The following is a 22,787-nucleotide window of genomic DNA, read 5'->3' as shown; positions in this document are numbered from 1 at the left end:
GACACGCGATCCGAATCATGATTCGACACGCTGATTCATTACACTCCGAATCTTCCTGAAGCAGTGTTTTGAAATCGGCCATCACTAAATAGTCGTTATTTTGTTTGTTTTTTTGGCGCACCAAAATATTCTCGTCGCTTTATAATATTAATATTGAACCACTGTACTCACATGAACTGATTTAAATATGTTTTTAGTACCTTTATGGATCTTGAGAGAGGAAATGTCATTGCTCCCTATGTAGGCATCAGGGAGCCATCAGATTTAAACAAAAATATCTCAATTTGTGTTCCGAAGATTAACGAAGGTCATACGGGTGTAAAACAGCACGAGGGTGAGTAATTAATGACAGAATTTTCATTTTTGGGTGAACTAACCCTTTAATTCACAGCTACCAAAGCAGTCAACAATGAAAAATCAAGAATGGACACCAACCTATTTGTTCCTCAGTATCTTCATGTTTTATCCTGGATGGTTCTGGATCACTCATGTCTTCAATCTCCTCTTTAATAAACTCCATCTTTAACAGTCACACAGATTTCAGCTGCTACACCTGGAGTTTGTCCTTCTCTTGTAGGATGATGTGAATATTCCCAGTATTTATTGGTGAATTGTTGTGGGAGACACCAGATCTGTCAAATTCAAAGAGAAGTTACTGAATTTATACTGAATTACTTTATTTACGAGTGGTGCAGGGATGACGTCAGAACCCTGAAGTCTAATTTGCTGCTGGTTCCTTCAAGAAATCTCAAAGGAACCAGTGGCGAATTAGATTTCCAGGTTCTGACATCATCCCTGCACCACTCTATAGACTCTCTATAGACACAGTTATGTCACAGCGTTAGCTGGAGGAAAAACAAAGGGAAAACTGAAGGTGGCCAATACAAACTAGGTAGTTTGTCTGCTATTAATATTTATAGTCGGCTACATAAGGAGCTTAAAATGTCGTCTTGTTGTGTTATTGGGTGCCAGAATCGATAGAGTACAGGCTCCAATTTGAAATTTTATCGCATTTTGCCAGACAAAAAAAACAAAAAACAGCTGTGGTTAAAGGCAACAAAACAAGTGGACTGGACAGAAACGATCTTTAAAAATGCTTGTGTTTGCAGCACACACTTCACATCAGGTAAGGTTCAATAAACTATTGTCTTTTGTTGGTATGGATTATGGTTTGGTTACGTGTCTAAAATTTCCCATCAGAAATTGGGTAACAAGTTAAGTGATTTCTCACGTAACGCTAACTTTTTTAGCACACAAGTTAGCTTACTTTGTTAGTCGTACAACTAGCAGTTAGGTAACTTCTAGCTAATGACCAGAGACTAAACTGTTAGTGTCATCTCTCTTTCTACAGTTGCCATAAGTGCTGTGGAGGTAATCTTATCAGATCTACTGAGTGAGCGTGTACAGGTCGGCCAATCTGGTTCCGTCCGTTAAAGTGAACTTTTTCAAATAACAATCACGGTCCAGGACAGTGAGTGACCTTACATATTCATATAATATCGGATTTTCTCCAGTCATTGTTAAAAAAAAAAAAAACAAGCTAACAAAACTTGCTAGCTAGCATTAGTAAAGTGGTCAGACGAAACGTTCTTCCTCCACCTAAGGTCCGCCCACAAAAAAACGTCACAATGTTTACTAACTGAAAAGGGGTCTATTTAAATGGACTACTAGCACAGCTACTTGTAAATTCATTTTAGTGAAAGAATAGCTATGTTTCCATCCAAAGTTGCGAATTTAACTTGTGGGCAAATTTGGAATATCGCATAAAACATTTGCGAATAAAGCACTGTTTTTCATCCAGTGAGTCAAAGAGAATAAAATCGTCACTTCCTGATAAACTGGCGCTAAATATCACTAAGAAAAATTGAAGTTGCTGCAGTAGAAGCCACTGTATATTATAATTTTTGTATGAGCACACAGACAAAACCCAATAAATGCTGTCATGTTGTCTTGCATTCAGATGCCAGGTGTTTGTGAGCACAATAGCGTGAGGCGCTTCTGATGCGCATCAAGGAATTTATTCGGTAAAAGTGTTTCCATCATGTTTTCGTATCGCATAAAAAAATTTATCGTACTCATTTGAGCGCATACATTTTTTATGCACATTTTTGGAATTTATGCGCATCTTAGCGTTTCCATCCAGTGTTTTTTTTTATGCAATATCCCAAAATGCGCATTAAAATAGGTGGATGGAAACATAATCGACTCTATCAGTTGCTCTGGACTTCGTTAACACCTGCTGGTGAGCCGACTAACAGTAGATGGAGATTATGCATCGGCAATCTACTGCTATTCCTGCAGTTCCCGGATTTGCAATGTAGAATTTTATGTCGAATCTGAACCACTGAATTCGTGGAAGCGAATTTGTAAAGCGAAATAAAATGGACTGAAAATTGCCTTTCTAATATTATAGGTTGACTGAATATTTTGGAAGTGAAATCTAACAGGTAAATATGGAGCATTGAATTTTTAATAATGAAAAAGTGTGTGAAATGTTTTGAATTGAAATATTTACATCTTAAACATGTTGAATTTCAGCCCGTTTAAATGCAAGCCTTAAAAATACAATGCATTAAAATGCAAGCACGGTTAATGCAACGCATTTTTTTTTTTCCATTAGTGCAATTCAACAAGCTTTCTTATTTGAAAAAAATTTGTCATTAACTTACTTCCATAGTATAAGTTTTCACACTTCAGCATCTTGGTCACTAGTTTAGATGAGCACCGACACCTACGGTGAAATAATCGCGTATGTAACAGTCGCTGCTTTCTCAGATCAGCTTGGATTAGATTAAAACGTTGTCCCATTGAGTTTGTAAAATTTTTTACACGGTAGGCTAATCATCAGATGATCTCTTCTTCTGTCTCTGAAAATGTCCAAATTTTTAGATCTTCCTGCGGACAATATTAGTTGCATTTAACACAACGTCTGTTTAATTCTTGTGCAAAGTCTGAGAGAAACAACAGGACCATCATGTTTAACTGAGCTGCCGAAAAACCTCTTCTTTGTCTCCAAAAGTTCCCTGTTTTCACCTAATTTATTATGGTTATGTCTGAGATATTCTGTAAAGTGGCACATTAAGCACATTTTATTGGTGTCAACAGCTGAGACAGAGTCTGTGAAAAACTAAACTAAACTAAACTAGCCAAATATTATTAATAATAAACCAGGACAAACAACGCATTTCATTACAATAGCCTACTTAACACGTAAAATCTGGAGCTGGTTAATGTTAAACTATGCAATTTGGGAAATCTCTCACATGCAGACTGGAAAATATTCGGCATCCCGAAAATATTCCACATTTGTCCTTCTTTTATGATCGTTATCAGCGCCGCTTTCCACTTCAACTGGTGAAATATTCAGCGCTCCTCTCGTCCGTCCTCTCTTCCGCGCATGCTCAGTGCGCGCGGTGTCATCTTCTTAAAGGGGCCGCATATTCTTACATTTTTTAATTTCTTAATTTTTTTTTTTTTTGCTCTTAGTATGAATAGGTTAGCCTTATTGTTATCTATAAGATACTGTGCTTCCAAACAATGACAAAATGCACATTTAGAAGATATAAGCATTCAAAACTTACAGTTTCTCACTTCTGACAATATGGATCAATGATTTTGATGACATTACTGAGTACCAGCTTCTCATCAGATTTTCTGTCCAATTAAATGCTCTCTAGAATCTAAAGCGTCCTGCCCCCTACACTATAGAACAGGGGTGGAAAACTGTGGTAACGCCCACTGAGTGGCAAAAAGACTGAGTGGCTGCATTGGTTTTTGGCGTGAATGCCGTGATAAACACACATCTTGTATTGTTATTGTATTGACAACTAATCAATTAAATATTTATCATCTTATATTCTGCATAATTGTATAGTTTATGTCAGTGTTTAAAAACATACAAGTTTTAGGGCTGGGCGATATAATGATATACAGTATGTAACATTGATATAAGTGATCATCCGGATTTAGAACTAACTATGTTGTATTTATACATAAAGCGTTCACAGGCAAATTTACTTTGCGTATTTCCCGGGCATCGAAATCAGGCACATATAATGTCTGGAAACATGATTCCAGGCTGCATGTCAATATCCAAGGATCACTGGATCTTTGGTAAGTTGTAAGGTACACTATATTGAGTCCAACCTTTAGTTTAAACTGATAATCGTTTGTTTTACTCGCATTTTCGCAGTTTCCCCTATTAAATCCAGTCATGCAGCAGCCTCTTTTGCCACTCAGTCCGGCTGAGGGGGCGTGTTCTGACTAAAATCAGTCACTTGTTCACACATTTACTATTTTCTATATGGTGAATGGCACTATATAGGGTAGAGATTCAGATAGTGTAAATATGCTTTCCACTGGGGTGAATGAAGACTGGTTTCACATTAGTGTTACTGGTCCAGTAACACTAATAGGGATTAGCAACCATGATTGGATGATAAGAGCAAGTCATTCATTTGTAACTCTGCTGTCTTAGTACTATGATATAGTCTAAATCCTGACTGGATATCCTCACAGATTTTCTCTCTAAGAAGGAACATCGTTATGAGGATACTGCCTTTTCTAGTATTTTTGACAGAAAAGGGAGAATCGAGATTGGACTGTAGTTAACTAATGGCGCTTTTCCACTGCATGGTACGACTCGATACAGCTTGCTTTTTGGGGTTTTTTTTTTCTACTGTACCTAATAACTCGCAACTAAGCAACAAGCCGTACCGACACTAAAATGTGATGGTAAACAATGCAGATCAATGATTGGTCAGAGATAATCGTCACTACCAGCGTCATTGGATTTGGGACACGAGACACTAAAAATTAAATTAAAAAATAGTCAGCAACAGCCACTGCTAACTATTTTAACCATATCTATAATGCAAATGATCAACAGTTTGTTTATTGTTTAAAATTTTATAGATTCTATTACATTCACCAAATCTGGTGAACTGAAGCTTTGGAACTTTATTGTTCCTAAGCAGTCAATAATGAAGGATAAAAATGAACTCCAACCTCTTTGTATGATACAAGACCTGATCATTTGGTGAACAATAATACTGTACATCCCAAACATATTTATCACAGTATTAAGATAGAATGATTAAACTCATTAATGTGATTAAAACTATATTAAAACTGTGTTCATTAAATAGATCAATCAAGACATGATTTTGTTTGTTTTATTTCTCCTAATTGTATGAACACAATTTAGTACACTCAGTAATTAAGTAAATTAATTGAATATATCTAATTCAAGCAAGACCTGCTTATCACACAATCCATCCTGACAGAAAATAAAAACTACAAATATGACTTTATTTACAATTTAAGTGTTGTTGACTCTTAAATCTTTCTAGTTTTCTGAGCTTTTCACCAAATTCACAAAATTAGATGATACTGTGCTTTTAGTATAAACTCTAAATTTTATCTCAGAGAATTTACTTAAATGTATTTGACAATAAAACTAATGTTGCTCACTTGCAACATTTTTTTATATGAGTGTGAAGGCTTGATAAATGTTTAAAACTCTTCTCACACTGAGTACAGTGGTACGGCTTCTCTCCAGTATGAACTCGCTCGTGTACATTTAGAGATCCTGACCGAGTGAAAGTTTTGTCACAATATGAGCATTTGTGAAGTTTTTCTCCAGTATGAACTCGCTCATGTTCTTTCAGGGTTCCAGACTGAGTGAAACTCTTGTCACAATATGAGCACTTGTAAGGTTTTTCTCCAGTATGAATTCTTTGGTGCAGTTTCAGATCAGCAGACGTAGTAAAGCTCTTTCCACAGTCATAACACACATGATCTCTCACTTCATTATGTGTTTTCTGGTGCAGATTACAATTATCGAGCCTCGAAAAACTCTTTCCACAGAAAGAACACACATAAGGCTTCTCATCTGAATGAACTTTCAGGTGTTGTTTTAGATGTGATGAAGAAATAAAATCTTTACCACACTGATCACAGTTAAATGGTTTTTCTCCAGAGTGACGGAGCAGATGACTTCTCAAACCTGTTGAATCTTTGAAACTCTTCTCACACTGAGTACAGTGGTACGGCTTCTCTCCAGTATGAAGTCGTTCATGTGATTTCAGATTTCCAGACACATTGAAACTCTTCTCACAATATGAGCACTTGTAAGGTTTTTCTCCAGTATGAATTCTTTGGTGCCGTTTCAGATGATCATCTCTAGTAAAGCTCTTCCCACATTTAAAGCACATGTGATCTCTCACATGAACAAGCAGATGCATTCTGAGCGCAGATGTATATGGGAAACTTTTTCCACACTGAGTGCATGTATACGGTTTTTCTCCAGTGTGAATTCTTGTGTGTTTGTTAAGGTTTGATTTATTATGGAAACTCTTTCCACACTGTGAGCAGGTGTGCAGCTTTTTGCCTTTTGTTTCTTGAATACTGAAGTCACAGTGTTTCTTTACTTCATTTAGTTTGTGTCTTTGCTCCTTTACTTCCATCTGATCTAAAATGAACATATTAAGTACTTAGAATCAGTTCAAGGAGGATAAATGTGAAAATTCAAGTGAACATTTAGAAGAAAACAAGACATCAGGTATCTGTCTGTGTGACTGTCAAGTATCGTTGATGTGCAAAGGTCAGTTCTGTCATTCACATGTTAATATGATTAAAACGGATATATTGTGATGATTTATACTATGTAATCTGCATATAATGGAGTTATGATCATTTACATGCATTTCTGTATCATTTATCATCCATATACTGCTTATTTTTTTCCACAGAATTATTGAAGAATCAAGAATGGACACCAACCTGTTTGTTCCTCAGTATCTTCATGTTTTATTCTGGATGGTTCTGGATCACTCATGTCTTCAATCTCCTCTTTAATAAACTCCATCTTTAACAGTCACACAGATTTCAGCTGCTACACCTGGAGTTTGTCCTTCTCTTGTAGGATGATGTGAATATTCCCAGTATTTATTGGTGAATTGTTGTAGGGCACACGAGATCTGCCAAATTCAAAGAGAAGTTATAGAATTTATACTGATTTACCATCAGGGTTTTATAAAGGGGATTTTCAATAATTTATGTGTAAAATAAAGCCCGTGGTAAACATAACTTGACTATACTTTGACTTTTTGTTCAACAACGTAAATTACACAGATGCATAGTGAAAACGTGAATTATTTTACTCATAAATTGAAAAACCCCAATATAAAAACCCATAAGAAAATCTTGAGTATATTTGAATGAATGAATGGGCGGTATGTGCCTTACATATTTTTAACGATATTTAATTAAATATTTAATTAATCTTAAACAGAAAGGCACACAGCATAGAGGAGAATGACAGTCAACTACTTTGAATATTAATTAAGCATTTTGGGCATAATCATGTAAATAACATACAGTAAAATGATTGACAGTGAAAAATGACACAGAATAGTGATTAAAACATTGAATTCAAATAAATAAATGCTCGTACTTCAGCATCACTAGTTTAGATGAGCACTGACACCTGTAGTGAAATAATCGTGTATGTTTAACAGTCGCTGCTTTCTCAGATCAGCTTGCGTTGGATTAAAACTACGTTCCGTTGAATTTGGAAAATTCTTTACACAGTAATCATCTTGTCTCTGAAAATGTCCAGATATTTAAATCATCTTGCATGAGTTGTACTATTTGAAAACATAAGTGCATCACGAAGCTCTGTGCATGTAGTCCATCACTTAAACATGTCTGTTTTCTGATAGAAATATAGAGAATTTGTATGCGGTTACATATTAGTTGCATTTAACACAAGGTTTGTTTAATTCTTGTCCAAAGTCTGACAGAACTAACAGGATTTAATGTGTTAAACAAAATGCATGATTTGTGAATTCAGGTAACGCAGTCCTCTGGTCCGAAATCAGTGTTTTTTTTCATAGTGATTCTTCATTTTAAAATGCGTATAGCTCCAAAAGCTGGACACCTAGAAAACTGAAACCAGTGTTATCTATGATTTGTGAACTTTTTCACAGCAAAGCTCTTGTCCGTAAACCCCTTGGAAATTCCACTAGTCAAGAATGTGAAAAATAGGCGCTCTTCATGTATAACAGAAGCACTTAGAAGGCCAACATTTGTTTATATAAAGCATATACATTTACATTTTTTTTTTCGAAAATGACCGATCATTTCGTTAGATAAGACCCTTATTCTTCGTCTGGTATCGTTTAAAGCCCTTTGAAGCTGCACTGAAACTGTAATTTTGACCTTCAACCGTTTGGAGGCCATTGAAGTCCACTATAAGGAGAATAATCCTGGAATGTTTTCATCAAAAACCTTCATTTCTTTTCGACTGAAGAAAGAAAGACATGAACATCTTGGATGACATGGGGGTGAGTAAATTATCAGGAAAAGTTTATTTGAAAGTGGACTAATCCTTTAACTTCACTTTTATCTGATTTGTAAAAAACAAACAAACAAACAAACAAACAGGGGCAGTTCCCTCCCTGGGTCATTAATACCACTATCCTGATTTGTGAAATCTTTTTGTGAAATCACAAATCACAATAATGAAGTTAAGGGCTCTAGAAAGGGTTAACTGACCCCAACTGCACTGTGAAAGATTTCACAAATCAGAATGGTGAAGTTAAACACTTAGGAAGTGGTTTGCTGACCCAAACTGTACTAAAAGGTTCAGTACACATGTCACACAAATTCACAAATCATGAAGAGCGACACACGATATTATTTGCATGTTTACGACGGCGCACTGCGTGTTTATAGCCAGACGAATGCGGTCTGCTACCCGGGAACCTCTTTGTCTCCAAACGCTCCCTGTTGTCACCTCATTCATTATGGTGATGTCTGAGATCTTCTATAAAGTGGCACATTACTCACATTTTATTGGTGTCAACAGGCTGATGAAAAAAACTCTCGGCCAACATATTAAACTATAAACCAGAACAAAAACGCATTTCGTGTAAACTCTGGAGCAGGTTAAAGTGAAACATCTCTGACCTGCAGACTGGAAATATACGGCATCCGGCGAAAATAGTTCCACATTTGCTCTTCTTCTTCTTGTGATTTGATTGGAGGTTGGCAAACAAGTTCCACATTTATCCTTCGTTCACGGTCTTTAACAGCGTCACTTTCAGCTTCAATTGATGAAAGTTTCAGCAGTCGTATTGAATCGTCTCTCGCGCTCCTTTCTACTGCGCATCCTCAGTGTGAGCGGTTCTTTCTTAAAGGGGCCACATATTCTTAAGTTCCCATGAAATCAAAATATAAGTTTTTTTAGAGTTTAGTATGAATATGTTAGCCTTACTGTCATCAGTGTGCTAGAAAACAACGGCAAAATTCGCATTTAGAAGGTATAAGCATTCAAAATGTACCGAAAAAAGTGCGCCCCAGTGTATTCTACACCCATGCTCCAGAGTTTACATGTTAAAGTACTAATGTAACAACATGTGTCCTGGTTTATTATTAATTAGAGTTTAATAATATGTTGGTAGATAGGTTGGTAGATAGACTCTGTCTCAGCTGTTCACACCAATAAAATGTGCTTAATGCTCCACTTTACAGAAGATCTCAGACATCACCATAATGAATGAGGTGAAGATGGTCCTGTTGTTGACAAGAAGTAAACAAACCTTGTTTTAAATGCAATTAATATCTAACTTGTATCAAAATACTCCATATTCCTGACAGAAAACATATGTTTACTTAATTTAAATGTAATTAAAGTAATTTAGTAATTAAATAACTTATTTTTGAATTTGGCAGATCTGGTGTCTCTCCCACAACAATTAACCAATAAACACTGGGAATATTCACATCATCCTACAAGAGAAGGACAAACTCCAGGTGTAGCAGCTGAAATCTGTGTGACTGTTAAAGATGGAGTTCATTAAAGAGGAGATTGAAGACATGAGTGATCCAGAACCATCCAGAATAAAACATGAAGAAACTGAGGAACAAACAGGTTGGTGTCCATTCTTGTTCTTCAATAATTATGTGAATTAAGAAGCAGTATATGGTTGATAAACGACAGAGAAGTGCATCTGCATGTCCATAACCTTGTATAGCTGTTCATGTAGCAATACATCTTAACAAGAACAGAACTGACCTTTGAACATCAAAGATCTGATACTTTATAATCCCACAGACAGATTCATGATGTCTTGTTTTCTGTTAAATGTTCATGTGAATTTTCACATTTATCTTTCTTTAACTGATTCTGACTACTTAATGTTTATTTCAGACCAGATGGAAGTGAGACACAAACCAAATCAAGCAAAGAAACACTGTGACTTCAAAACTCAAACAAAAGCCAAAAAGATGCACACCTGCTCACAGTGTGGAAAGAGTTTCCAACATAAAGGAGACCTTAACAGACACATGAGAATTCACACTGGAGAGAAACCGTATACATGCACTCAGTGTGGAAAGAGTTTCCCATATACAACTGGACTCAAAATTCATCTACTTATTCACTCTGGAGAAAAGCCATTTAATTGTGATCAGTGTGGTAAAAATTTTATTTCATCATCACATCTAAAGCAACACCTGAATGTTCATTCAGATGAGAGGCCTTATGTGTGTTCTCTCTGTGGAAAGTGTTATTCATGGTTGGACAGTTGTAAACGGCACCAGAAAACACATAATGAAGTGAGAGATCATGCGTGCTTTGACTGTGGGAAGAGCTTTGCCAGAGCTACCGATCTGAAACTGCACCAAAGAATTCATACTGGAGAAAAACCTTACAAGTGCTCATATTGTGACAAGAGTTTCAATCGGTCTGGAAACCTGAAAAAACATCAGCGAATTCATACTGGAGAGAAGCCATACCACTGTACTCAGTGTGAGAAGAGATTCAAACATTCATCAAGCCTTCACACTCATATGAAAAAATATTGCAAGTGATCAACATTCATTTTCATGTCAAATACATTGAAGTAAATTCTCTGATAAAAAAAAATGGAGTTTATACTAAAAGCACAGTATCATCTAATTTTGTGAATTTAGTGAAAAGCTTGGAAAACTAGAACGATTTCAGATTTGAAGCGTCACCAGACAACTCGTACACTGTAAATAGCTGTAGTTTTTCAGTCAGGATGGATTGTGTGCTAAATAGGTCTTATTTGAATTACATACATTCACATATTTATTAAGTGTACTATATTGTGTTCTAATAGCACATGCAATTATGAGAAATAAAAGAAAAACAACATCTTGTATTGTCTTGATCTAATTAATGAACACAGAAAATGAGTTATTTAGTTTTAATCACATTGAGTTTTTTAATCATTCTACCTTAATACTGTGATAAATATGTTTGAGTATTTATGTCAACCAAATGTTCAGGTCCTGTATCATACAAAGAGGAATTCATTTTTATCTTAAACTGACCAACAGCTTCAGTGATTATGAAAGGAGAGCTCCTTACATGCTCTCTGTGTAATTCAGTCACAATTTTAAGAAGTTTTTGTTTTCCATTAGACTATTCCTAGTTTTCCATATATTAGGAAGTCAAATAAGTGCTCCTCTGCTGCCATCTAGTGGTAATTTCATGTCTTTTTTAAAGTATTTGTTTTGCCTAGAAGTGTTAGTTTTCCTTCATCTTTAAACTTTTAGTTTACAAATAATGTTTCCCCTAGTTTCTATGTCAGCGCTATTTGATCTGATATCTGTGTTATAAAGCAGAGAATTCTATCCTGAATTTGTTGTCCTGAATGCTTCCAACTAGATCTCGCAGCGATGTTATTAATTCTGCTGCGAATTCAAACACTTTCTTACTGGATGTCCCAGAGCTGAATACCAGTGCGACCTCTAACAAAATTTAGATGCGCCGGCAGGAAAAAATGGTCGCAAAAAAAAAAAGGAGCATTTGGTTGCAGTCAGGAGCTCTGGTAGCCCATATGTGTGAACAAGTGACTGATTTTGGCCACAGCTTCAGTGTCTATTTATAATATAGGGGACGGGATACTTTAGATTCTAGAGAGCATTTGATTGGACAGAAAATCTGAAGTGCAGAGTGATGTCATGATTGATCTATATTGGCAGAAGTTTGAGAATCTAGATTTAAATTCAAAAAGACAAGATAGTCTACGCATGACCTGTTGTTTTAGGTGATCTGAACATTATGGAGCACTCACTCTTGTGTAATGTATGTTTGATTCATACTGGAAGCCAGAGGGCGCTCTCTCGCAGAAAGTCCAAAATGGTTTCGTAGAAGTAATAACTTATGACATTCCAGGAAATCCCTTATATGGACAAAGGCATCCGGCTATTAGCTGTAGCAGCAACTGAATAAAAAGCAGATGCATTTAGACTGATGAAATGTGAAGACAATAAACACACAGTTGTATATTATATGGATTATATGGATAATATATGATAATTGACAGCCTTTTTAATGTTTTTGAAAGATTGTTTCTTAAGATTAATTTTTCATGGAAAATTCTTTCCACACTGATGACGTGTTGGCTTCTGTTTAATTGTATTTTCTGAGATATTCGGCTACAATGCAAATGATTCACAGTTTGTTTATTATTCAGTATTTTATAGATTCTATCACATCCACCAAATCGGGTGAACTGAAGCTTTGGTACTTTATTGCTTCTAAGCAGACAATAATAAAAGATAAAAATGAATTCAATCCTCTTTGTATGATACAAGACCTGATCATTTGGTTAACAATAATGCTGTACATCCCAAATATATTTATCACAGTATTAAGACAGAATGATAAAAAAAAACCTCAATGTGATTAAAACTATATACCTCATTCATTAAATAGATCAATCAAGACAAGATGTTGTTTCTGTTTTATTTCACATAATTGCATGTATATCAGACCACAATATAGTACACTATAGTACAGTATAAGTAAATTAATTGAATGTATCTCATTCAAATAAGACCTTCTAAGCACAATCAATCCTGACAGAAAAAACTACAACTATTTACACTGTAAGAGTTGTTGACTGGTGAAGCTTCAACTCTTAAGTCTTTCTAGTTTTCTGAGCTTTTCACCAAATTCACAAAATTAGATGATACTGTGCTTTAGTACTTGAATGTATTTGACATAAAAACGAATGTTTCTCACTTGCAACATTTTTTCATATGAGTGTGAAGGCTTGATAAATATTTAAACTCTTCTCACACTGAGTACACTGATACGGCTTCTCTCCAGTATGAAGTCGCTCATGCTTTTTCAAGCTTCCGGACACAGTGAAACTCTTGTCACAATATGAGCACTTGTAAGGTCTTTCTCCAGTATGAACTGTTTGGTGCTGTTTCAGATTGCCAGCTGTTGTAAAGCTCTTCCCACAGTCACAACACACATGATCTTTCACTTCATTATGTGCTTTCTGGTGCTGTTTAAAACCATTCATAGTTGAAAAACTCTTTCCACAGAAAGAACACACATAAGGCTTCTCATCTGAATGAACTTTCAGGTGTCGTTTTAGATCTGATGGCGAAATAAAATCTTTACCACACTGATCACAGTTAAATGGTTTTTCTCCAGAGTGACGGAGCAGATGGTTTCTCAAACCTGTTGCATCTTTGAAACTATTCCCACAGTGAGCACAATAGTACGGCTTCTCTCCAGTATGAACTCGCTCATGTGATTTCAGGTTTCCAGACATAGTGAAACTCTTGTCACAATATGAGCACTTGTAAGGTTTTTCTCCAGTATGAATTCTTTGGTGCTGTTTCAGACAGTCAGCTCTACCAAAGCTCTTCCCACAGTCACAACACACATGATCTTTCACTTCATCATGTGTTTTCTGGTGCAGTTTAAAACTGTAGAGCCATGAAAAACTCTTTCCACAGAGAGAACACACATAAGGCCTCTCATCTGAATGAACTATCAGGTGTTGCTTAAGATCTGATAAAAACAGAAAATCTTTACCACACTGATCACAGTTAAACAGTTTTTCTCCAGAGTGAACACGCAGATGAATTTTGAGTCCAGATATATATGGGAAACTCTTTCCACACTGTGAGCAGGTGTGCAGCTTTTTGTCTTTTGTTCCTCGAGTTTTGAAGTCACAGTGTGTCTTTACATCATTTAGTTTGTGTCTTTGCTCCTTCACTTCCATCTGATCTAAAATGAACATATTAAATACTTAGAATCAGTTCAAAGAGGTTAAATGTGAGAATTCAAAAGAACACTTAGCAGAAAACAAGAGATCTGGTGTCTGTTAGAGATGCACCAAATCAACCGGCCAGGAATCAGAATATGCCAAGAAAATTGCAATTGATGCATCTCTAGAATCTGTTTGTTGAGTATTTTTGATGTGCAAATTATTAAAACGAATATGTTATGATGATTTACACGTTATCTGCATATAATGTTATATACAAGATTATGATCATTTACATGCATTTCTCATTTATATACAGCTTATTTTTTCACAGAATTATTGACACCAACCTATTTGTTCCTCAGTATCTTCATGTTTTATTCTGGATGGTTCTGGATCAATCATGTCTTCAATCTCCTCTTTAATAAACTCCATCTTTAACAGTCACAGATTTCAGCTGCTACACCTGGAGTTTGTCCTTCTCTTGTAGGATGATGTGAATATTCCCAGTATTTATTGGTGAATTGTTGTGGGAGACACCAGATCTGTCAAATTCAAAGAGAAGTTCAAAGAGAAAACACAGACTTTTAAGCAGTTATGTTCATTTTTGAAAACGTACATTTTTAATAAGTAACTAAATAAGGGGTGTGAGTGTGTGTGTGCAAGAACAAAATGTAAAAGTATCATCAAGTTATGTTTACCAGGGGCTTTATTTTACTCATAAACTGAAAAACCACAGGAACCAGCACAGGAACTCAAAGGAACTCAAAGGAACCAGCATCAAATTAGACTTCCAGGTTCTGACGTCATCCCTGCACCACTCCATTTAAATGGACAACTGGCACAGCTACTTCCGCGTTCTGCTTATGAATACTCGGGAGTTTCTGGTGACAGCGTTCAGCGCAACCACATACATGCGAATGCAGATTATTACTGTTTTATCACTGTCAATTGATCATTAAATCAATTAATCATGTTCTTTTATAAATGTAACAGCCGTAGGCTAGTAAGAGCTGTGGGGGACTGATGCTAGAGGTTGCAGCCTTTAGCCTCCTTGTTAGAGCATCCGACTCCCGCGTCCCGCTTGGAGCAGGCAGGTGCGAACTGGAGGGGCTACATAAACATGCCTTAGAAAAAAGGTGTGCATCTTGAGACAAAACAATGGCACTGAGAAATTTTAAGATATGTCAGTGCAAGTTGCTTTCAGCTCAATAATGTATTTAATCTAGTGCTAGGCTTAAAGGCACACTATGTAAATTTTTGCCACTAGAGGTCACTAATTCAAAACAAAGGCGTAGCTTGATCAAACCTTAATTTCGTGGAATCATGGGAGGGGTTGTCTTCACATCTACAGCAGGTGGAAAAGAATCAGGATGGGACTCAGGCAGAAATCATGTTCATGGATGAGATTATTAACGTTACTGTAGTATGAAGCAGAGCAGGACCGAGTGTTGCTCAAGCAGAAAAGAGGCCGCTGTAGTAATTGCTAATGAGAGACGAGCGCGACACACGGCTCGAGAGCAGTGGAACTTTTATTATGCCGCAGTCGCCGCTTCCGCTTCTTCCAGTCAATCATATGTGGGGTAAAGCAGCACTGTTTTATCATGTGTGTTGAAAGTAGTTATAATGCTACTCTGTGTTCACAACTGCGTTGAGACAAAAGATATGATAAGATATGCAAGTGCAAGTTTCTTTCAGATAACACAGCTCAAACATGCATTTTAGTTTATGATTAGCTTAAGCATTGTGTGTGAAAGCGGGGGATAATCTATTAAAGCATTTTTGTTATTTCCATAATTTCTACAAAAAACTGAGGGTAATGCAGGTATGAGGTCATTGATAGGCATCCGTGTCCTGGTTAAAATGGAATATTTCTCTGGATTTAAACATTCTTGGAAACAAAATATATAACATTGTTCTAGTGGTTTTTGGATATTTTAATCTAAAAATCTTACATATTGTGCATTTAACTGGGGGTGAGAGAAACAACAAGGTTATCATGTTTAACTGAGCTGCTGAAAAGCCTCTTTGTCTCCCCAAATTCCCTGTTTTCACCTGATTTATTATGGTGATGTCTGAGATCTTCTGTAAAGTGTAACATTAAGCACATTTTATTGGTGTCAACAGACAAGACTCTGTGAAAAACTCTCTGGCAACATATTATTACACTAATAATAAAGCAGCACACATTTTGTTAGGTAAGTACTTTGACACGTAGAGGCTGGTTAATGTTAAACTCTGTAATCTGAGGAACATCTCTCACCTGCAGACTGGAAATATATGGCATCTGGAGAAAATATTCCACATTTGTCCTTCATTCACGATCGTTAAGACCGTCCCTTTCGGCTTCTACTGGTGTAAGCTTCAACACTCGCCTCGTCTCTCACACTTCTCTCTTCTGCGCATCCTCAGTGCGCGCGGTGTCATGTTTCTTAAAGGGGCCGCACATTTCTATATATCCTAATTATTGTTAATATGTAATTAATTTTTCCAGGAGCTCTTTGCTTCTACCTTCAATTAAATTGCTAACAGTGATTGTGAATTAATTGCCTAAATTATTACATTATTAGCTAACTGCATTCTCTAAATTGTAATGTTGACATGCATTCTCTGTAAAGCTGCTTTGAAACGATATGTATTGTGAAAAGCGCTATACAAATAAATGTGAATTGAATTGAATTGAATTCTTAAAGGGATAGTTCACCCAAAAATGAAAGTTCTGTCATCATTCACTCACCCTTAATTAGTTCCGAACCAGTATGAATTTCTTTCTTCTGTTCTGTTTTTTTGGCTTGTTTTAATTGTATTTTCTGAGACATTCTGTTCAGTTTTTGAACAAGTTATTTTCCCCATGCTGTAAATCCTTTATATTTGTACAACTTACTGCGGTAATATTACTGGAATCTTTAAAACCATCTCTAAGTAATGCAAATGATCAACAGTTTGTTTATTGTTTAATATTTTATAGATTATATTACATCCACCAAATCTGGTGAACTGAAGCTTTGGAACTTTATTGTTCCTATGCAGTCAATAATAATAATAATAAAATAAAGATAAAAATCAACTCCAACTCCTTTGTATGATACAAAACCTGAACATTTGGTTAACAATAATATTGTACATCCCAAACATATTTATCACAGTATTAAAGGCACACTATGTAAACATTTTGGATTAAAATATCCACTTGTGCACTTACATTATCCCAAATGTTTTCACGAATGTTTAAATCCAGAGAAATAAGTTATTTTTACATAGGACACGGAGCGTGTCCGTGTGTCGCCTATTAATGACATCATACCTGCGTTACCCTCGATTTCCAGTTTTATTTTGTATAAACCATGGAAACACCAAAGACGCTTTGATAAATTGTTTTATTAGACAATGGAACAACTGTTTGCATACATTCATCAACAGAAAACTAATCATGTTATATAACTCAACACAGTAAGTCTTGTTTAAATCTTGTTTTCTTGATTTACTGCGAGTATCATGTTTTACCATGCCTAATATCACAGAGCAAACACACAGAGTAATGTTATAACATCATTTTCAACACACACAATTGTATCTAATAAAGCAGTGCTGCTTTACCCCACATACGCTTGACTGGAAGAAGCGGAAGCGGAAGCGGCGACTGCGGCATAATAAAAGTTCGGCTGCTTGTGTCGCGCTCATCTCTCATTAGCGATCACTACAGCGGCCTCGTTTCTGTTTGCACAGCACTCGGCCCTACTCTGCTTCATACTACAGTAACGTTAATAATCTCATCCATGAACATGATTTCTGCCTGAGTCCCATCCTGATTCTTTTCCACTGGCTGTGAGGTGAAGATGACATCTCCCATAAATTCACACTCAATCTAAGCATCATCAAGCTACGCCTTTGTTTTGAATAGGCGACCTCTAGTGGCGAAAATCTACACAGTGTGCCTTTAACATAGAATGTTTAAACTCAATTAAAACTAAACAACTCATTCTCAGTGTTCATTAAATAGATCAAGACAAGACATGTTGTTTCTGTTTTATTTCTCATAATTGCATGTATATCAGAACACAATAAAGTACTTAGTGTAAGTAAATTAATTGAATGTATCTAATTCAAATAAGACCTACTAAGCACACAATCAATCCTGACAGAAAAAAAACTACAACTATTTACAGTGTAGAGCTTCAGCAGTGTGAAGCTACAAATCTTAAATCTTTCAAGTTTTCTGAGCTTTTCACCAAATACTTAAAATTAGATGATACTGTGCTTTTAGTATAAACTCCATATTTTATCTCAGAGAATTTACTTCAATGTATTTGACATGAAAACAAATGTTGCTCATTTGCAACACTTATTCATATGAGTGTGAAAGTTTGATGAATGTCTAAAACTCTTCTCACACTGAGTACAGTGATATGGCTTCTCTCCTGTATGAACTCGCTCATGTACATTTAGAGATCCTGACCGAGTGAAAGTTTTGTCACAATATGAGCACTTGTAAGGTCTTTCTCCAGTATGAATTCTTTGATGCTGTTTCAGATTGTCAGCTGTTGTAAAGCTCTTCCCACAGTCACAACACACATGATCTTTCACTCCATCATGTGTTTTCTGGTGCAGTTTAAAACTGTTCATCCTTGAAAAACTCTTTCCACAGAGAGAACACACATAAGGCCTCTCACCTGAATGAATTTTCAGATGTTGTTTTAGATTGGATGATGAAATAAACTTTGTACCACACTGATCACAGTTAAATGGTTTTTCTCCAGAGTGAACGCGCAGATGAATTTCTAAACCTTTTGAATCGCTGAAACTCTTCTCACACTGAGTACAGTAGTACGGCTTCTCTCCAGTATGAACTCGCTCATGTAATTTCAGGTTTCCAGACTGAGCGAAACTCTTGTCACAATATGAGCACTTGTAAGGTTTTTCTCCAGTATGAATTCTTTGATGACGTTTCAGACAGTCAGCTCTAGTAAAGCTCTTCCCACATTCAAAACACACATGATCTCTCACTTCATCATGTGTTTTCTGGTGCAGTTTAAAATTCACCAGCCAAGAAAAACTCTTTCCACAGAAAGAACACACATAAGGCTTCTCATCTGAATGAACTTTCAGGTGTCGTTTTAGATATGATGACAAATTAAAATCTTTATCACACTGATTACAGTAAAATTGTTTTTCTCCAGAGGGAACGCACAGATGAATTTTGAGTCCAGATGTATATGGGAAACTCTTTCCACACTGTGAGCAGGTGTGCAGCTTTTTGGCTTTTGTTCCTTGAGTTTTGAGCTCACAGTATTTCTTCACATAATTTAGTTTGTGTCTTTGCTCCTTCACTTCCATCTGGTCTGAAAATAAACATATTAAGAGTGCAGAATCAGTTCAAGTTAAATATGAAAATTCAAAAGAATATTTAGCAGAAAACAAGTCTGTCTGTGTGAGTATCAAGTATCTTTGATGTGCAAAGGTCAGTTCTGTCATTCACTTGTTAATATGATTAAAACGGCTATATTATGATGATTTATACAATGTTATCTGGATATAATGTTATATACAAGGTTATGATCATTTACATGCATTTCTCATTTATATACAGCTTATTTTTTCACAGAATTATTGACTCAAGAATGGACACCAACCTATTTGTTCCTCAGTATCTTCATGTTTTATTCTGGATAGTTCTGGATCACTCATGTCTTCAATCTCCTCTTTAATAAACTCCATCTTCACTCAGATTTCAGCTGCTACACCTGGAGTTCGTCCTTCTCTTGTAGGATGATGTGAATATTCCCAGTATTTATTGGTGAATTGTTGTGGGAAAGACACCAGATCTGCCAAATTCAAAGAGAAGTTACTGAATTTATACTGAATTACACACACCCATAGTGAGAATGCACAACAACTTCCGCGTTCTGCTTATTAAAAGTCAGGAGTTTCTGGTGACAGTGTTCAGAACAACCACATACATGCAAACACAGATTATTACTACGTTTTATCGCTGTCAATTGATTAAAAAAATGAATAATGTTCTCTGCGTTAACATGAATTTTCTTGAACCTGCTGAAATGTTGCTATAAATACATTTTCTTTCCAACTGAATACCCCTGTCTGGATGGAAGAATCAGGGAGTTTCAGTCAGAATATTTGTTAGGTAGCTGTGTTTAAACAGTACCCTTGCAGACTTTGTCTTCCGTCAGAGCGCATCTAAACAGATCTTCCTCACGCGGAAATGATAACAGTGAAAATATTTATATTTGTCAGGTAGCAGTGCATTTAAACAGTACTTTTACAGACAAATCTTCCTGGACTAACTCTGTCCAGAGCTCCATCCAGGGATAACTTGCTTCCTAATTCTCCCAGCTCTTCCTACCAGACAGCAAGATTTAGTCAACTAGGTTACTATAGCACTGAAAAGTACCCTTGAGTTAAACAGTTGAGTTTTACCGTTTTCGAATCCATTCAGCCGATCTCCGGGTCTGGCGGTACCACTTTTAGCATAGCTTAGCATAGTTAAGATTAGCATAGGTCAGAATCTGATTAGACCGTTAGCAATGATATTACACAGTGCCTGTGACCCCCTGCTTGCACAGGGAGCATGCCTTGCAACCATGGAGACATTTGTGAGAGAGGCTGCGTAATATCATTGCGCCTGCTGCAGCCATGGTACGGCAGCAAAGTTCCTTGATCATTATGCCGGAATGACAGTATAGTTCCTAGCCATATTGGCCTAGAAAATCGCAACTTTTAATTTTCCGTCGGTCTTAGTACACGATGTAACTACAGAAGAGTCAAGTTTTAAATAGGAAAAATATTGAAACTCTTTGGTCATTTTTTAACGAGATGCTAACGGTCTAATCAGATTCAATGAACTATGCTAAGCTATGCTAAAAGTGGTACCGCCAGACCCGGAGATCGGCTGAATGGATTCGAAAACGGTAAAACTCAACTGTTTAACTCTAGGGGAGTTGGAAAATGAGCCTATTTTCAAAAAAAGTGGAGTGTTCCTTTAAGGCCGGGACACACCATGCCGGCGATCGGCCATCGGGTAACATCAGACCGTTTTAAAGCGTCAGCCAACTAAGTTTTCCCGGTGTGTTCTGCACTGTCAGGTTTTTTGGGGCTGATTGAGCATGTAGAATCAGCATTGGGCTGTCGTGCGAGAAAGAACTCTGATTAGCGGTTCAGTTTAGTAAACGAGTCAAAGCGCAAGAATAATAGCAAAACAGTGAGCAAACAAGTCAAGGCGGTACAGACAGAAGGCCGTTTTAATTTTACGTCATGTACCCAAGTGTTCCTGGGTGAATGTTTAATATTAACGTGAGCTGAGTAGAATATAGAAAGTGATCAGCATAAATGATATTCAAAACAATAGCATGCACTGCTATGTTTACAGTTCGTGTATCTGCAGCCTGAAGTGCCGGTCTGCCTTTCTGAATTACGAATATAGACGAATATATATGAAAAAAATAAACAGCAGTCTCCTTAAGCCCAAAGTATAGTTCACTTTTTACGCATACGTGAGGGTCAGCGTACAGCGCGCGTGACGCAAATTTTGTCATCAGAAGAGTATATGCGTGTACTGTATGCGCAGGTCGCACATGCGCATTTAATTTTTTTTTTTTTTGCAGTATTTAGTTTATCCACAAGGTGGCAACCGTGCCCTGGGGCGTCGATTCACAAGGTAGTCAAAGAAAAACTGCATAAACAGAACAGACCGGAACGCGTGCAAGCTACAGACGATGGGAGGCCTACATAGATGAGAGATTGTGCGAAGTGGTTAGAAAGTACCCTCATTTGTACAACTCTAGCATGAAAGAATACAAAAATATTTACATGGGTTGTAACTCGTGGCGAGATTTTGCTCAAAACTGTGCATGCGCCGAACGCCTATGCTGCGTATGAGTCAAATGAAGTATACTTTTGCAAGGCTGTGTGTTCGACTGTGTGCGTACACTAGCGTTCGCGTAAAAAATTTAGTATAACCAGGGCTTTACACGCAGCCGCAGAACGTGCATGCTGGCTGACGGTCAGGCTGTAGTTCTCTGTGTGTTCACGTGCATTTTTTTTTTTGCACAGACGCAGGTGACAACATGGTCAAATTTTATCAGTGCTAGTTCTTTGGCATCTGTTTGGTGTGTCCCTACCCTTAGTCCACATTTAAGTAGCTTTTATATACATGCCTTAGTAAAAAGGTGTGCATCTTGAGACAAAACAATGGCACTGAGATATTGTAAGATGTGTCAGTGCAATTTGCTTTCAGTTAAAACAGCTCAATAATGTATTTTAGTCTAGGACTAGGCTTAAGCCTTGTCTCTGAAACTGAGAGAGAAACAACAGGACCATCATGTTTAACTGAGCTGCTGAAAAGCCTCATTGTCTGCAAAAGTTCTTTGTTTTCACCTCATTTATTATGGTAATGTCTGAGATCTTCTATAAAATGGAACATTAAGCACATTTTATTGGTGTCAACAGACAAGAGTATGTAAAAAAAAAAAAACCTCTCTGCCAACATATTATTACACTCTAATAATAAACCAGTACACATTTCGCTACATTAGTACTTTAACACGTAGAGGCTGGTTAATGTTAAACTGTAATCTGAGAACATCTCTCACCTGCAGACTGAAAATATACGGCATCCGGAGAAAATATTCCACATTTATTCCTTATTCACGACCGTTAACAGCGTCGCTTTCAGCTTCAACTGGTGAAAGCTTCTGCAGTTGTCTCGTCTCTCGCGCTTCTCTC

The 22,787-nt window shown here is 36.7% G+C and overlaps 6 protein-coding genes across 10 annotated transcripts in view; 1 reads left to right on the top strand and 5 right to left on the bottom strand.

Annotated features, from left to right (window-relative positions):
- LOC127495766 (gastrula zinc finger protein XlCGF7.1-like) overlaps nt 1-3,921 on the bottom strand; it is a 9,061-nt gene extending 5,140 nt beyond the window's left edge. The window contains exons 1-2 of the mRNA XM_051863025.1: nt 3,264-3,921; nt 436-632 (exon numbers count right to left, since the gene is read on the bottom strand). Of these exons, the coding sequence (XP_051718985.1) occupies nt 436-520 (85 nt within the window). The 5' untranslated portion in view covers nt 521-632; nt 3,264-3,921. The remainder of the gene's footprint in view (nt 1-435; nt 633-3,263) is intronic.
- Nucleotides 1-16,379, bottom strand: part of LOC127495763 (zinc finger protein 239-like) — a 26,770-nt gene extending 10,391 nt beyond the window's left edge. Inside the window, exons 1-2 of the mRNA XM_051863020.1 lie at nt 16,312-16,379; nt 14,515-14,593 (exon numbers count right to left, since the gene is read on the bottom strand). The gene's annotated coding sequence lies outside the window, so the exon portion shown is untranslated. The remainder of the gene's footprint in view (nt 1-14,514; nt 14,594-16,311) is intronic.
- The window catches only part of LOC127495721 (zinc finger protein 501-like), a 70,500-nt gene that overhangs the window by 35,798 nt on the left and 11,915 nt on the right, over nt 1-22,787 (bottom strand). The window lies entirely within an intron of this gene.
- LOC127495753 (zinc finger protein 239-like) overlaps nt 4,888-22,787 on the bottom strand; it is a 35,639-nt gene continuing 17,739 nt past the window's right edge. The window contains exons 1-4 of one of the 3 annotated variants that reach the window (XM_051862999.1): nt 16,312-16,424; nt 14,515-14,593; nt 6,784-6,901; nt 5,024-6,472 (exon numbers count right to left, since the gene is read on the bottom strand). In XM_051862999.1, the coding sequence (XP_051718959.1) occupies nt 5,469-6,472; nt 6,784-6,868 (1,089 nt within the window). In that variant the 5' untranslated portion in view covers nt 6,869-6,901; nt 14,515-14,593; nt 16,312-16,424 and the 3' untranslated portion in view covers nt 5,024-5,468. Of the gene's footprint in view, nt 6,473-6,783; nt 6,981-8,973; nt 9,546-14,514; nt 14,594-16,311; nt 16,425-22,787 lie in introns of those variants that run through there. The other 2 variants (XM_051863000.1, XM_051863001.1) reach the window with 2 other exon arrangements.
- Nucleotides 9,746-10,878, top strand: LOC127494990 (gastrula zinc finger protein XlCGF7.1-like). The gene has a single exon (XM_051861303.1). The coding sequence runs from the start codon at nt 10,129-10,131 to the stop codon at nt 10,876-10,878; it is 750 nt and encodes a 249-aa protein (XP_051717263.1). The 5' UTR covers nt 9,746-10,128.
- LOC127495751 (zinc finger protein 239-like) lies at nt 12,771-22,787 on the bottom strand. 3 transcript variants are annotated; one of them, XM_051862997.1, is made up of 3 exons: nt 22,655-22,787; nt 19,679-19,870; nt 12,771-14,068 (listed from the first exon to the last, which is right to left on the bottom strand). In XM_051862997.1, the coding sequence occupies exons 2-3, from the start codon at nt 19,761-19,763 to the stop codon at nt 13,077-13,079; spliced, it is 1,077 nt and encodes a 358-aa protein (XP_051718957.1). In that variant the 5' UTR covers nt 19,764-19,870; nt 22,655-22,787; the 3' UTR covers nt 12,771-13,076. The 3 variants fall into 3 exon arrangements, with proteins under 3 accessions (XP_051718957.1, XP_051718956.1, XP_051718954.1); XM_051862994.1 differs by lacking the exon at nt 12,771-14,068 and adding an exon at nt 17,411-19,387; XM_051862996.1 differs by lacking the exons at nt 19,679-19,870; nt 22,655-22,787 and adding an exon at nt 14,399-14,586.

The sequence above is a fragment of the Ctenopharyngodon idella genome, chromosome 15 (genome assembly GCF_019924925.1).
Source record: "Ctenopharyngodon idella isolate HZGC_01 chromosome 15, HZGC01, whole genome shotgun sequence".
Lineage (NCBI taxonomy): Eukaryota > Metazoa > Chordata > Actinopteri > Cypriniformes > Xenocyprididae > Ctenopharyngodon > Ctenopharyngodon idella.
Note: the sequence above shows the minus strand (reverse complement) of the source record. Positions and strands in the feature narration are given on the sequence as shown.

What these genes read in the sequence shown, in the direction of transcription:
- LOC127495751 (XM_051862994.1), bottom strand. Translation starts at nt 19,763, where the DNA reads ATGGAGTTTATTAAAGAGGAGATTGAAGACATGAGTGATCCAGAACTA. An exon ending in AGATACTGAGGAACAAATAG is followed by an intron (nt 19,388 to 19,678) that starts GTTGGTGTCCAT and finishes GTTTATTTTCAG; the next exon opens with ACCAGATGGAAGTGAAGGAG.
- LOC127494990 (XM_051861303.1), top strand. Translation starts at nt 10,129, where the DNA reads ATGATGTCTTGTTTTCTGTTAAATGTTCATGTGAATTTTCACATTTAT.